The 14,099-nt window shown below is 39.5% G+C and overlaps 1 protein-coding gene across 1 annotated transcript in view; it reads left to right on the top strand.

The window, feature by feature from the left end:
• yme1l1.L (YME1 like 1 ATPase L homeolog) overlaps window positions 1-12,572 on the top strand; it is a 34,396-nt gene extending 21,824 nt beyond the window's left edge. The window contains 10 exon segments of the mRNA NM_001091123.1: window positions 24-176; window positions 2,614-2,746; window positions 3,478-3,540; window positions 4,888-5,000; window positions 5,916-6,071; window positions 8,235-8,386; window positions 9,591-9,717; window positions 9,807-9,880; window positions 10,415-10,501; window positions 11,902-12,572. Of these exon segments, the coding sequence (NP_001084592.1) occupies window positions 24-176; window positions 2,614-2,746; window positions 3,478-3,540; window positions 4,888-5,000; window positions 5,916-6,071; window positions 8,235-8,386; window positions 9,591-9,717; window positions 9,807-9,880; window positions 10,415-10,501; window positions 11,902-12,045 (1,202 nt within the window). The 3' untranslated portion in view covers window positions 12,046-12,572.
• Window positions 12,573-14,099: the final 1,527 nt, after the last annotated feature.

Genomic DNA, 14,099 nt, shown 5'->3' with positions numbered 1-14,099 from the left:
TGGCAATCCAATATCTCTTCCAGGTATTCTACTGGTTGGACCACCTGGAACTGGAAAGACCCTCCTCGCACGAGCTGTTGCAGGAGAGGCTGATGTTCCTTTCTACTATGCGTCAGGCTCTGAATTTGATGAGATGTTTGTTGGCGTTGGAGCAAGTCGCATTAGAAATCTCTTTAGTAAGTCATTTGAATGTCTTTGCCAGTAGCTTTGGAGCATATGCTGTATTTTCTTTTCTCATAAACATAAATGTGCAAAGTTTACATGATTGTGTGTACAAAATAAATACATGTGGCTAGGAGATGCCTATTGCTTGTGTCAGCATGGGATTCTTCATGGAGCTGATAAGAACAACAGGTTAAGGTGATAAAATGTCACTCACCTGTGATCTTATGTTATTTATTTAGAGGAAAACCTGAAAGTGTTTGTTCACCTTCTAACACTTTTTTCCTGTTCAGTTATTTCCAGAAATAAAGAATTTTTTTCAGTTGCTTTTTCCAAAAATTCCAAAAAAGTCTAATGGTCCTATTAGTGATGTGCAGGCCGAGGCGAAACCCAAGTAGGCTTGCCACCTTTTTAAAAATTATTTACCGGCTGGCGGGGGGGGGGTGGGGACACAAATGGGCGGGCCGTGACGGCAAAGGGGGCGGGCCGCGCCACGGACACCAAAAGAAAAGCTAAATTCAAGGGGATTAGGGGAAGGCCGAGGGCTCTTTTTAATGATATTACAAATTTACCGGCCGCTACATTGCCGGTAAATTTGTAATACCGGCCTTGGCAGGTATTTTACCGGCCGGGTGGCAACCCTAAACCCAAGGGACCCATAGGTTGGGTGTGTTTGGGCCAGCTACCACAAAAAAATCTTCAGGTTCAGCTTGAGCGCTCACCTCCGCTCATGCGCAGCCTCACACTGCTAGCCTCCATTCCCTGAATTTATAGACTTGCGCCTGCCACGCCTAGGCTTGCCACCTTGCCAGTATTTTACCGACCTGGCCGGTATTTTACAAGACTGGCCGGTAAAAATGATGGAAGTCCGGTATTTTTTCCAGAAAAGGTGGCAACCTTAGCCCCTCCCCTTTAGTGACGTGACCACATGGCGGGCACAGGTCTGTAAATATGGAGGAGGGCGCTAGTTCCTGTATCTTCTGTTTAATCCTGACGACTCAATATTCCAGGTGCAGATTCTGATCTGTTACAAATTGCTCCATTAGTTGATACATTTCTCAGCAGCATCTCTGGAGTATTAGCAACTATTGTATCAATTCTAACAGCTGCCTTTAATGAAACCCAGATATTCTGCTCAGCAGGGACAAAGAAAATCTATCAATTTAGTTTACAGAGTCTGTGACACCCTTCCCCCCCACCCCCCACCGAGCTGCTTCAGAGAGACACAAGAAGGTGAAAAATTAAACTTTACACTTCAATATTAGAAAAACAGTCACACACAGAAAATAGAAAGTAATTGGAAAAAGTCTTTATTTCTGGTGATCTATCTGAAAACAACTGAACTATAAAAAAGTGTTGGAATGGGGTTCTTCACCTTCCAAACAATTTTTTAATTTCAGTTGTTTTTAGCTTATTCCCAGGAAAACTATATCCCCAAACAATGTAGGTCTCTATAAAAAGATATTATATAAAACAGTTCATATGTAAAACCCTGCTTCATGTAAACAAACCATTTTCATAATAATATACTTTTTTTACCATTGGGTAATTCTAAATAGAAAATTGCCATTTTAAAAAATAAGGGCCGCCCCCTGGGATCGTACAATTCACGGTGCACACAAACATACCAACAAACCATACTTGTTAGGTCACATGAGCCAATTAACAGATAGATTTGTGTCTTTTGCTTCAACACTTCTTCCTTTTACAGTTAGAGCTGCAGTATTTCTGGTCAGGTGATCTCTGAGGCAGCACACAGACCATCACAAAATGGTGGCTCAAGGAAAGAGATGTAAAAGGGCAAGATTTATTAAAATATATATTCCAGTTTGGCAAGATTTTTTTTTCTAATATGCCACTTAATATGGTAAACTATCTGTTGCTTAAATGTTCATGTTGGGGATATCGTTTTCCAAAATCTAAGATTAAAGTTGAATGTTTGTGTCTCTGGTGTTTGAGTCTGGCAGTTCAGTAATTCAGGCACAGACTCTAAACTGTTACAATTTTGCAACATTTAGTTGATCCATTTCTCAGCAGCATCTCTTCAGTATTATCAACTATTGTATCAAGTCTAACAGCTGCCTGTAATGAAACCCAGAGATTCTGCTCAGCAGGGACAAAGATAAGAAATAGATCAACTAAATGTATCAATTTAGAATAGTTCACAGGGTCGACGACCCCCCTAGAGCTGCTTTGGATGAAATGACGCTTTACACTTCAATATTAGAAAAACCCTCTCACATAGAAAATAGAAAGTAATTGGAAAAAGTCGTTATTTCTGGTGATCTATCTGAAAACAACTAGTTGTTTGAAGGCGAACAACCCCTTTAAAGTGCTGTGTTCCTTTCACTTTTTTTTTTACTATTTTTCTTTCTCTCCCACATTGTTAATTCTGTACAATAATAGTTAATAAAATGTCAAATTACTTCTTATTATTGTTGATTTATCTAGGAGAAGCAAAAGCCAATGCACCTTGTGTTATATTTATTGATGAGCTGGATTCAGTCGGGGGCAAGAGAATAGAATCCCCCATGCATCCCTACTCGAGACAAACCATTAACCAGCTTCTTGCAGAAATGGATGGGTATGAACACTTTCTTTATTTATTAATGTGTGTGCAGAGTACTAGCTCTTTGCTGCCACAGTATGTAGTGCCAGGCTTTGCGTAGTGGTGGCTTTTAACTGCTCAGTATAAATGTTGCTTCTGTATTCTTTTGATGGATTAGCTTTACTGTCCCAAATTAAATTCTTAATCTTTAAACTCTAATAAGTGAATGAGGCTCCGGGTGCTAGAGTCCTGCGCAGGTCCATTTTTGGAATCCGCACCCGACCCGTAGCCCGCATCCCGCGTTCTTACCTGCTTGGACCCTCTACCCTACCCAACCCGCAAGTACCTTATCCGTGACCCGCTGACCTTCAAGAATCAGGAAGTGCTGTGATTGTAAATGGGAAGTGACATCATTGGAAGTAGACGTGATCAGAAAAAAGGAGTAAAAATAGCTATTGAAAAGACCCGTGGCCCAAACGGCAGACCTGTGTCTATACCTGCACCCGGAACTCCTACCCACAACCCGCAGGGTACTGCAGGTTTTTGCGGGTACTCGTCCTGCTGCATGACTCTACCGGGTGCTGCGAGTGTTTTGAGGAATACTTGAATGTTCTAGTTCTGCTACACCTGTAGAGCTAAATGTTGCTTATACCCGTTCTAAGTGATGCATTAGCAGTTCTCTTTCATCTGTTTGGTGTATTCTATACATGGCTCCGTTTGTATGTTTTGGGTGGTTTACTGAACCTCTCACTCTTCTGTTCCTTCAGCTTTAAACCCAATGAAGGTGTTATTATCATTGGAGCAACGAATTTCCCAGAAGCCTTGGATAAGTATGTGCAAAGATCACATCTTTTTTTTATACAGATATGTTTAATGGATTTTCATTTTAAAGGGAAATTCTATCGGTGAAAAATTCTATCGGTGAAAAAATAAAAATGTAATATGAGTTTTAGCTCATGGAAATAAGGACCGTTTTAAATATATAATTATGATCACCATTCTGTACCTTCATGTCTGCAAAGATGATATAAAACAAATGTGTTCTCTCTAATATCCTACAATATATATCAATATATACAAGATATTATCCTACAATAATATCCTACAGTATCATGATTAGATTATCCTGTTGTTCACCTTTGAGTTAACTTGTAGTATGATGTTGAGAGTGATATTCTGAGACTATTTGCAACTGGTTTTCATTTTCTATTTCTGGTTTTTGAGTTTTTTAGCTTTTTATTCAGCAGCTCTCCAGTGTAAAATTAAGCAATTTGGTTGCTAGGGTCCAAATTACCTTAGCAACCATTCACTGATTTGAATAAGAGACTGGAATATGAATAGGAGAGGAAGAAGAGTATTAAATGTGTAGCCTCAAGCTGGCCATAGACGCAAAGATTTGATTCATACGATTTTCAGGCTGTGTATGGAGCGCCCCGACATTTTTTGTGAGATGGCGATCGGTCGTTTAGTTGATCTGACATGTTAGGAAATTTCTGTCGGCTACCGATAATATCTCTGCATGTATTGCCCATCTGACTATCAGTGGCAGGTCGGGAGATGCACGTCTATGGGCACTTTAACTAGATGGGGTTGGTGACCCCCATTTGAAAGCTGGAAAGAGTCAGAAGAAGAAGAGGGCAAAAAACTATTAAAAAAAAATAATGAAGACTAATCGAAAAGTTGCTTAGTATCGGCCATTCTATAGCATACTAAAAGGTGAACCAACCTTTTAACCAGGGAAACAATTGCAAAATTGAACATTTTATTTTATATTTAGCAACAACGAATCCTATGTATGGGTTATCATTGCCAACAAGTCTGAATATTATCTTTAGAATACAATATACAAAATATAATGGAAGTTAAACAACTGTTCAGACACGCATCATTTTGGTTTAGGGAGAGATGAGATTTTGCAGTGAAGTATAATTGCCATATGTCAGCATGAAGAGGCCTGTACTTGTTTAACCCTCAAATATCTGTTTAATAACATATTCTACATGTATATCGCATTTCATAAAAAGCATAGCAAGGTCTGTTAATCAAATGCTTATAGCATAAAGTAATAAATAGTGAAACAGTTCTGTAGAGGATGCATTTTTTTTGCTTATATCTATAGAAAATGACCAGCCTGCTTTCCACTGCAACTTACTGAATTATTTTCCCATCTCATTCAGTGCTTTGATACGACCTGGACGGTTTGATATGCAGGTCACAGTCCCCAGACCAGACGTGAAGGGTCGGACTGAAATTTTGAAGTGGTACCTCAGTAAAATCAAATTTGATGTGGGTAAGTTAAAACATATTTTTTTTCTGATGTTTGTGTTAAAAAGCTTCGAGTTATGGTATTTTGTCCTTACTGGGGGGTCACTGATCATGAGAAGTTCCCGTGAGGAGTAGGGAACGGTCTGTCAGCATCTCCTCTTATTTGTAACCTTTGTCAAAATGTTGCTTCTTGCACTGGAACATTTCTTCTTCAGTTGGAAGGGAATTGCCATTGGTCATTTGGCTCCTAAATAATAGGAACAGGTGCCAGGAGACACACTGTGCTTCTCTTTCAACTGAATGGGAGAAATTGAAGTGAGTAGCTGTGTTTAGAGGGGTTGTTTGTCTTTGAGTTACCTTTTAGTATGATGTAGACAGGGATATTCTGAGACAATTTGCAATTGGATTTAATTTTTTATTATTTGTGTCTCTTGAGTTATTTAGCTTTTTATTCAGCAGCTCTCCAGTTTGTAGTTTCAAGAATCTGGTGGCTAGGATCCAAATGACCCTAGCAACCATGCATTGATTTGAATAAGAGACTGGGATATGAATAGGAGAGGGGCGGAATAGAAAGATGAGTAATAAAAAGTAGCACTAACAATACATTTGTAGTTTTACAGAACATTGTAATTAGATTTAGGTCGGTGACACCCATTTAAGAGTTGGAAAGAGTCAGAAGAAAAAGGCAAATAATTAAAAAAACTATAGAAAATAAATAATGCAGACTATTTGAAAAGCTGCTTAGAATTGGCCGTTCTTTAACATACAGAAAGCTGATATAAAGGCGAATCACCTCTTTAAAAGCCTTTAGTGTGTGGAACAAAAACCCTTTTTATTGTCATGATCTCAAACTATCATACATGGCTTTTATGTCTTTTATTTTCTGTACAAATAGTGTTGTTCTATTCATTTGTATGTGTTTTTAAAATAAATCCTACAGCTATTGACCCGGAGATCATTGCCCGTGGAACAGTAGGATTTTCCGGAGCAGAACTGGAGAATTTGGTCAACCAAGCTGCACTGAAGGCTGCAGTAGATGAAAAAGACATGGTGACTATGAAGGAACTGGAGTTCGCCAAGGACAAAATACTTATGGGTCAGTTGAAAAAAGTTTTACATAGCAGTAGAACATCCTCATGGGAATTCCTTGTATTTCAGCCAATCCAACAAGTGTAGCTATTGTATTATAATGTATATATAGTCAATAAAGTACCCCCTATTGTAAAATATAAGGATATTATAAGTTACCGAGGAGTTTCATGACCATATAAAAACACAAAACCGAAGGCCGAGTGTTTTTATACAGGTCATGGAACTCCCAGGTAACTTCTAATATCCTCATATTTTGCAACTGGGGGTACTTTATTTATTATAATACACAAATTTCAGTGAGTCATGTGACAGAAATGACCTCAGAACTCACCGTTTATAACTGATGACATCAGAACTCACCGTTTATAAGGATATAATTTACAATATATTCATGGCTTTGTGTATTATATAGTGAATAAAGTACCCTCTATTGTAAAATATAAGGATATTATAAGTCACTGAGGAGTTTCATGACCGTATAAAAGTACGAGGCCAAAGGATATTACTTCTAATATCCTCATATTTTCCAACAAGGGTTACTTTATTTTAGGGATGCACCGAATCCACTATTTTGGATTCGGCTGAACCCCCGAAGCCAATTACCGAACCGAATCCTAATTTGCATATGCAAATTAGGGGTGAGAAGGGGAAAAAAATTTTACTTCGTTTTGTGACAAAAAGTCACGCGATTTCCCTCCCCACCCCTAATTTGCAGATGCAAATTCGGATTCGGTTTGGCCTGGCAGAAGGATTCGGGCGAATCCTGCTGGAAAAGGCAGAATCCTGAACCGAATCCTGGATTCGGTGCATCCCTACTTTATTTATTATAATACACAAGTTTCAGTGAGTCATGTGACAAATATTACATCACTACTCACCGTTTATAACTGATGATATCACTAGTCACCGTTTATAAGGATATAATTTACAAGATAGTCATGGCTTTTGTGTATTATATAGTGGATAATGTACCCCCTACTGTAATTTATAAAGATATTCTGTTACCGAGGAGTTATGTGACCATATAAAAGGTCACATAACTCCGAGGTGACTATTAATATCTTTATAAATTTTAAGTGGGGGGTACATTATCTATTATAATCTACAGTTTCTGGGTTCAGTTTTACTTTTACTTTTTTTGAAGTGTCTCTACAAGTTGATTTTTATCTTTAACTGCAGCTCTTTTAGGTACCTGTATTTTATTCTTGCTTTCTAAATGGCACACGTCTCCTGCAGCTGCCTCCCTGGTCTCGCTCTTTTCCTCACAGGATTCCCCTACATTTTCACTCCCCCTCCCGTCCACTATCTAAAGAATCGCTCCCCCTCTGTGTCACATCATTTTCTTTTACTGCATCAGAGACGGGTCATGCAGGGAAGGAGGGGGAGCGAGTGGACGGGAAGCAGAGCGAGACTTTGGTAGTGTAAGGGAGGCAGAGCGAGATTTAGGCAGTGTAAGGGAGGCGGAGCGAGACTTCAGACACTGGACGGGAGGGGGAGTGAAAATGGAGCCGAATCCTGTGAGGAAAGCGACACCAGGGAGGCAGCTGCAGGAGACTTGTGACAGCAGTGAGAGATGCGATGAAGGAAAGAGAAGCCCTTCATCGCATTAAACGGGTAAATCCGTTGTGGGAAGTGATGAAATGTGGAGCCCGAAAGCTATAGCGGTGGGAAGCAAGGCAGCAGCTGCGAGTGCTGTCTCTTTAAGCTTATAATCGGCGCGTTCTGACGAAAGAACGCGCCGTTTATAAGGATATAATTTACAGTCTGGTCCCATAGGGAAATGACCAGACTGTAGATTATATATGTATTATACTATTATAATAAAATGTATTATAAATAGGGATGCACTGAATCCAGGATTCAGAATTTTTCAGCAGGATTCAGATTCAGCAGACTCCTCGTGTATGGCCAAACCAAATCCAAAACTGAATTTGCATATGCAAATTAGAGGCAGGAAGGGAAATCAAACAACGTTTTGTTTGATTAAAAAACGTTTGCATATGCAAATTAGGTTTTGGATTCGGTTCGCTATTTGGCTGAATCTTTCATGATGGATTCAGAGATTTGGACGAATGTATAGCATACTGTATCTACTGGTGGTTACCTATATATATGTTTAATTTTTGTATTGACCTGTAAGGATAAAGTGTTTCCTTGCACTATTTAGGACCCGAAAGAAGAAGTGTAGAAATAGACAGCAGAAACAAGACAATCACTGCCTACCATGAGTCCGGCCATGCAATTATTGCGTACTACACAAAAGATGCAATGCCCATCAACAAAGCAACAATCATGCCAAGAGGACCCACACTTGGACATGTAAGTTACTGTCATTTGTTTGAATTACCATCTGTTTGCATCTTAAAAAGAGGATGGACCTTAAAGGAGAACTAAAGCTTAACTAAAGAAGTAGCTAGAAATGTTGTAGATAGGGATGGGCGAATTTGACCCATTTTGTTTCGTCAAAAATTCGCCGCTGGTGAAATGTCGCAGACGCCCATTAAAGTCTATGGGCGTCAAAATAATTTTGTCGCACTGCGAAAATTTTTTGACGCGTGGCAAAAATTTTTTTACGCCCGCCGCCATACAAGTCTATTTGCGTCATTTTTTCAGCGAAACGAGACGAAAAAATTCGTCCATCCCTAGTTGTACATTTTGTTTTGTGCTTCTGTACCAGCCCAAGGCAATCACAGCCCTTTAGCAGTTAAGATCTGTGTCTCCAAAGATGCCCCAGTAGCTCCCCATCTTCTTTTCTGCTGATTCACTGCACATGCTCTGTGCTGCTGTCACTTACTGAGCTTAGGGACCCACTCACAATATACAGTACACATAGAATAGAAATGTCCCAATATAAGGCTGATTAGTAATTAATACAGATAATTACTACATGGCAGCACAGAAACCAGTGCAACTAGCATCAGAATTTAATCAGCCTTATATTACAGCTTATATTACAGACCAACCTCATTTTCTGCTTGATAATTTGCAACAACCCCTAAGCTTAGCTTCTCAACAGCTGCTCAGAGCCCACTGAGCATGTGAGTGTCACAGACACTTTCCAAGATGGTGACCCCCTGTGACAAGTCTGAAGTCCTGGATCATTGCTGCTATTGAAAAGCTGAAACTTTAGGCTGGTGCAGTAAGTTCAGGATATAAAATATGCCATTTTTAACCATATTAATTTTTAGGGTTTAGTTCTCCTTTAAAGCTAAGTTTTGTTATACTGTACAATGTGCATGCAGTTGTTTATAGGTCTCTGCGGATGCCTAGCTTGATATACATAGGTGGATGGGATTCTATTTGCTATACATCAAGGCAGTAATCATGATTAAACAGGAATAAGTTCAAGGAGGAAGTGGAGAGAGTCTGGTGCTGTATCTATAATAATATTGGGCGCACTAAGTTTCCCTTTAAGGGGTGTATCTATGCATTCCCTTTATCACGCTGCAGCAGCGCTGCCATCTTGTATGCAAATTAACCTGTACCCAAATTCAATCAACTCATTCGTGACTCCCCTTTGTAGGTGTCCTTACTTCCCGAGAACGATCGCTGGAGTGAGACCAGATCTCAGCTTCTTGCTCAAATGGATGTAAGCATGGGTGGAAGAGTGGCAGAAGAAATCATTTTTGGCACTGACCAAATCACAACAGGTAGCCCATAAGCCACAAATTTGTGTTTGCTACTTTTTATCACCTGCATGAAATGGGAATTAAAGGCTTTTTTTGTTTTTTATTACAAGGTGCATCCAGTGATTTTGACGGTGCTACAAAAATTGCTAAGCTGATGGTAACTAGGTTTGGAATGAGCGAAAAGGTAAAGAAAATATTTAGTTAGTTTTAAGATAATTTGTGCAAAATTACCTATTACCTGATTTGGCATAGAAAAGTGATATTGTGCATTTTATGTACTTTTATGTACTTATTATTTGGGGTGGAGATAAATGTTCATTACTAGGGCTGGGTCTTGACTGAAGCTTCTCTGCTTTGTGTTAATTACTGGCATATTTACAATATGCTTAGTACCCAGTGGCATAACTAGAGAGAAAGGAGACTCAAGGGAACCCAGGGAACAGGGGGGTCTGGACTTCAGATGGTCGGTTTCCTCTACAGCTGCCTTGCTTCATAAAAATTTGGCTGCCAGCAAGGAGTGATGAGTGGAAGTGCACAATGGCACCTTCCAGCTATTTTTTTTTTTTTTTTGCAGGGGTGCATGTAAACATGTAAACCAAATTGCTTACATTTAATTGGTGGACATTATGCCTAAATGACAGTAGTAAAGTAGGGAAAATCCCGGATTATAGTTAGAGATATGTACAGCAAGTGTAAAATTGGTACCTTTTCTTTACAGCTTGGAGTTATGACTTACTCTGATATGGGGAAAATTAGTCCCGAAACACAAGCTTCAATTGAACAAGAAGTCAGAACACTTCTAAAGGTAGGCACTGGCATGCAGGCTACTACTGCAAATTATTATGTAGTGCTACTAATTTATATCCAGCCCTATTGCTGTATGCACAGATTCATAAGCTGTACCTGCAGATGACCAAAGTTGCTTATTATAAACTGTGCCGCCATTATGGCTGTGCATAGCACACATTCAAATGTAAAAAAAAGTTGGGGAGCAACATAAGCATGAAAAATGTCCTTGGGTTGCCAAATAAGGGCTTCAATTGAGTATCTGGTTATCCCCATTGTGGACTGACAGCCTACAGGAGGCTCTGTTTGGCAGTACACCTGGTTTTTGTGCAACCAAAACTTGCCTCCAAGCCTGGAATTCAAAAATAAGCATCTGCTTTGAGGCCACAGGGAGCAACTTCCAAAGGGTCGGTAAACAACATGTTACCCAAGAGTCACTGGTTGGGGATCATCCAGTCACAACTTTTTGGACTTCTTGTTAACCAGTCGCTACTGGACATCACGTTTACTAACCTCATTAGGTTAAATAGGAATGGTTACTTGCAAACAAAAAGGATTCAATACTTCAGTGTGAATGGCAAGCCCTTGGGCAAGACACAACTCTCCCCTAGTACATCTGCCAAGCCGAGTTTTCATTTCGGTCCTGCTTCTATTACTTACGCTTTTGCCAAAAGGTTGGACGTAGACACTTGGAGCATTTAAAATGTATTAAAGAAATTAAATATTTGTTTCAACTTTTGTGTGTTTATGAGTGCACATCATAGAGAAGTGGTTCCCAAACTGTGGGCTCACCCCTTCTAGGGAAGCCCAGTCGAAGGTCCTTTTGGATAACGGATATTTGCTATTGCAAGCCCAGTTTAAGTGTCAGTTAGGGTGAACACATTTCAAAATTTATGATCTTATGGGGCCCTGAAAGTGGGCTTTGACTGAATAAGTAAAAAATCTCTGTCTTAAAGGGATACTGCGTTTTTCAAAACGCATCAGTTAATAGTGCTGCTCCAGCAGAATTCTGCACTGAAATCCGTTTCTCAAAAGAGCAAACAGATTTTCTTATATTTAATTTTGAAATTTGACATGGGGCTAGACATTTTGTCAGTTTCCCAGCTGCCCCCAGTCATGTGACTTGTGCTCTGAAACACTCCAGTCACTTTTTACTGCTGTACTGCAATTTTTAGTGATTACCCTCATTTGGTTTTAGCCAAACGAGCAAATCTTGCAGTGTATGGCTACATTTAGAGGAAAAAGTAGTACCTAGGGGGTAGCTGGCAGGTATTTGGACAGCCTGTAGTGCAGTACAAATGCATATTGTTCCAACAGAGGCCGTATTAGCTGGTCTTCTCAAAATTACTTCCACAGCGTTCAATAATTAGTTATTTCATTGTTCTTACTATTTTGTCTGTTGCCTTTACCCTTTCCCAGGATTCCTATGAACGTGCTAAGAACCTCTTGAAAACCCACGCTAAGGAGCATAAAAACTTGGCAGAAGCGCTACTGATGTATGAAACTTTGGATGCTAAAGATATACAGATGGTGCTAGAAGGAAAGAAACTGGAGAGCAGATGATATTTCATCCTCCCAGCGGTGTGTTCCATCTCCCGGGGACTTTCAATGTCATTGTTTAATCGTCACTGCAGCAAGTTTCATTTTTTTTTATCTCTTATCTATACTTTAATATATGCCAAAATATCCATTGCCTTGTTTTTGATCGCTGTTTATTCCCCTTGTTTATTATTCAATTGCACTTATGTTAAAATAGGGAGACCAGATTTCAACAGTGATCTACTAAAGAATAACTCGGGACAGAACGAGATAGAACATACCAAGTAAGATGTATAGGGTGCAGACGTCTTCACTTACACATAGCAGGCTGGCTGCAGATAGATCTGTCCTGGGCTTTCATTGTATATGCCCAGCCATTCATACGTTGCCTTATAGTACGTATATGCTAGGTGCTTGCATACAGCATCCATTAAAGTCTGTGGTCTGATCTAGACTTCAGTATATTACAGCTTCTTGAGTTGAGCAGTGATAGGATGTTCCTCTGAAATAAATGCATGTAAGATGTGAATAAAGTGTATGTTGGTGGCAGACATGAGCCTAGTAGGGGGTAGCTTTTATCAGCTGAATTTCGGTGTCTCTGTTCAACAGAAGGCCCAGGGAGCTCAAAGTAATCTTAAAGGGCAACTATCGCGGAAATGAAAATTTAATATAAGCTCCAGCATACTGAAATAAGAAACTTTCTAAATACAATGAATTAAAAATTCTGTACTGTTTCTGAAATTATCAAGTTTATCTTCACTATTCCTCTCTCAGAATCTGTTCTCCCCATTCTGTCTTCATTCAGGAGTTGGGTGTCAGATGAATGATCCAATATATCTTATAGGGGGGCTCCTTTTGCCTAGAAGATGTATTAAAGCTCACTCTATTATAATCACAAGACATCATGTCTCTACATGCAGAATTTGTACAAAGGGCAGTTATTTTGTTATATTTTGTTTTTACTGGAATCAGTTATTTGAGTGAGCTCTATCATCTGCTAGGAAAGGAGCCCCCCTATAATATATGAGCGGAATAGTGAAGATAAACTTGATTATTTCAGAAACAAGGCAGAATGTTTAATTGATTGTATATTCCTCATATTTCATTATGAGGAAGCTCATTTTCGCGGTAGTTCCACTTTAAAAATAATTGTGGTTTATTTAATGAATCTCTCTCACAATATCTATATATTATGTGCTTTGAAATACTCTGGTTTATGAGCAGATGCCTTCAGTAGATGAAAGCCTCACAATATAAATTAGATTTAATCTTGGGGGTGGGGGCAGCGATGAAGACTCGAACCTATAAGTGCTATGAACTAGGTTTATCAGCAGTAGTTAATGAGTGTCAGACAGAATAACTGACCTTTTTAATAGTGCTGTTGAAATCTGCAGAAAGATTTCTAGGTTTTATTGGTCGTTGCATCTATATGTCTCAGACCGGTCGTATAGTAAGTGGTGCTTTGTCTCAAGAGTATTCAGTTGGTGCACCTGTCAATGCTTATTATAGGCCGACACCATCTTGTGCTTCTGCATCATGCGAATTACTGTATCCGTTATACAAAAGAAGAAACACCGCTGTTTTTGTGTTACTTGTGTTAGTTCTATACACCATTATTATTCCATTATGCCACATTATTGGTTGTGTTCATTCTACATAAGCCATTCAGCAGCAAATTAGAAAGACATTTTGCACTGATGATCCTGGCCTTTAAAGGAGAATTCAACCTAGAATAATCCACCCCGGGCAAATGCCCCTAATTTTTTACTTACCCCTCTGTGCAGATTCTGGCCTCGGAGTTCACGGCAGCCATCTTCTTTCTTTGGTCTTTTTCGGAAGTTTCGGCACATGCGTAGTTGGAGTAAATTTCCGCTCCTGAACCACTGCGCATGCACCGAAAGTCACAAAAATTTCTGAAAAAAACGGTGACTTTCGGCGCATGCATAGTTGTTTGGCACCAGAAGTCCAACTGCGCATGCGCCGAAAATGCCGTCAATACACAAAGATTACTGGAGAAGAAGAAGATGGCTGCCGTAAACTCCGAGGCCAGAATCTGCATGGAGGGGTAAGTAAAAAAT

Source organism: Xenopus laevis, chromosome 6L, assembly GCF_017654675.1.
Source record: "Xenopus laevis strain J_2021 chromosome 6L, Xenopus_laevis_v10.1, whole genome shotgun sequence".
Lineage (NCBI taxonomy): Eukaryota > Metazoa > Chordata > Amphibia > Anura > Pipidae > Xenopus > Xenopus laevis.
This window is presented reverse-complemented; position numbering and strand designations above follow the sequence as displayed.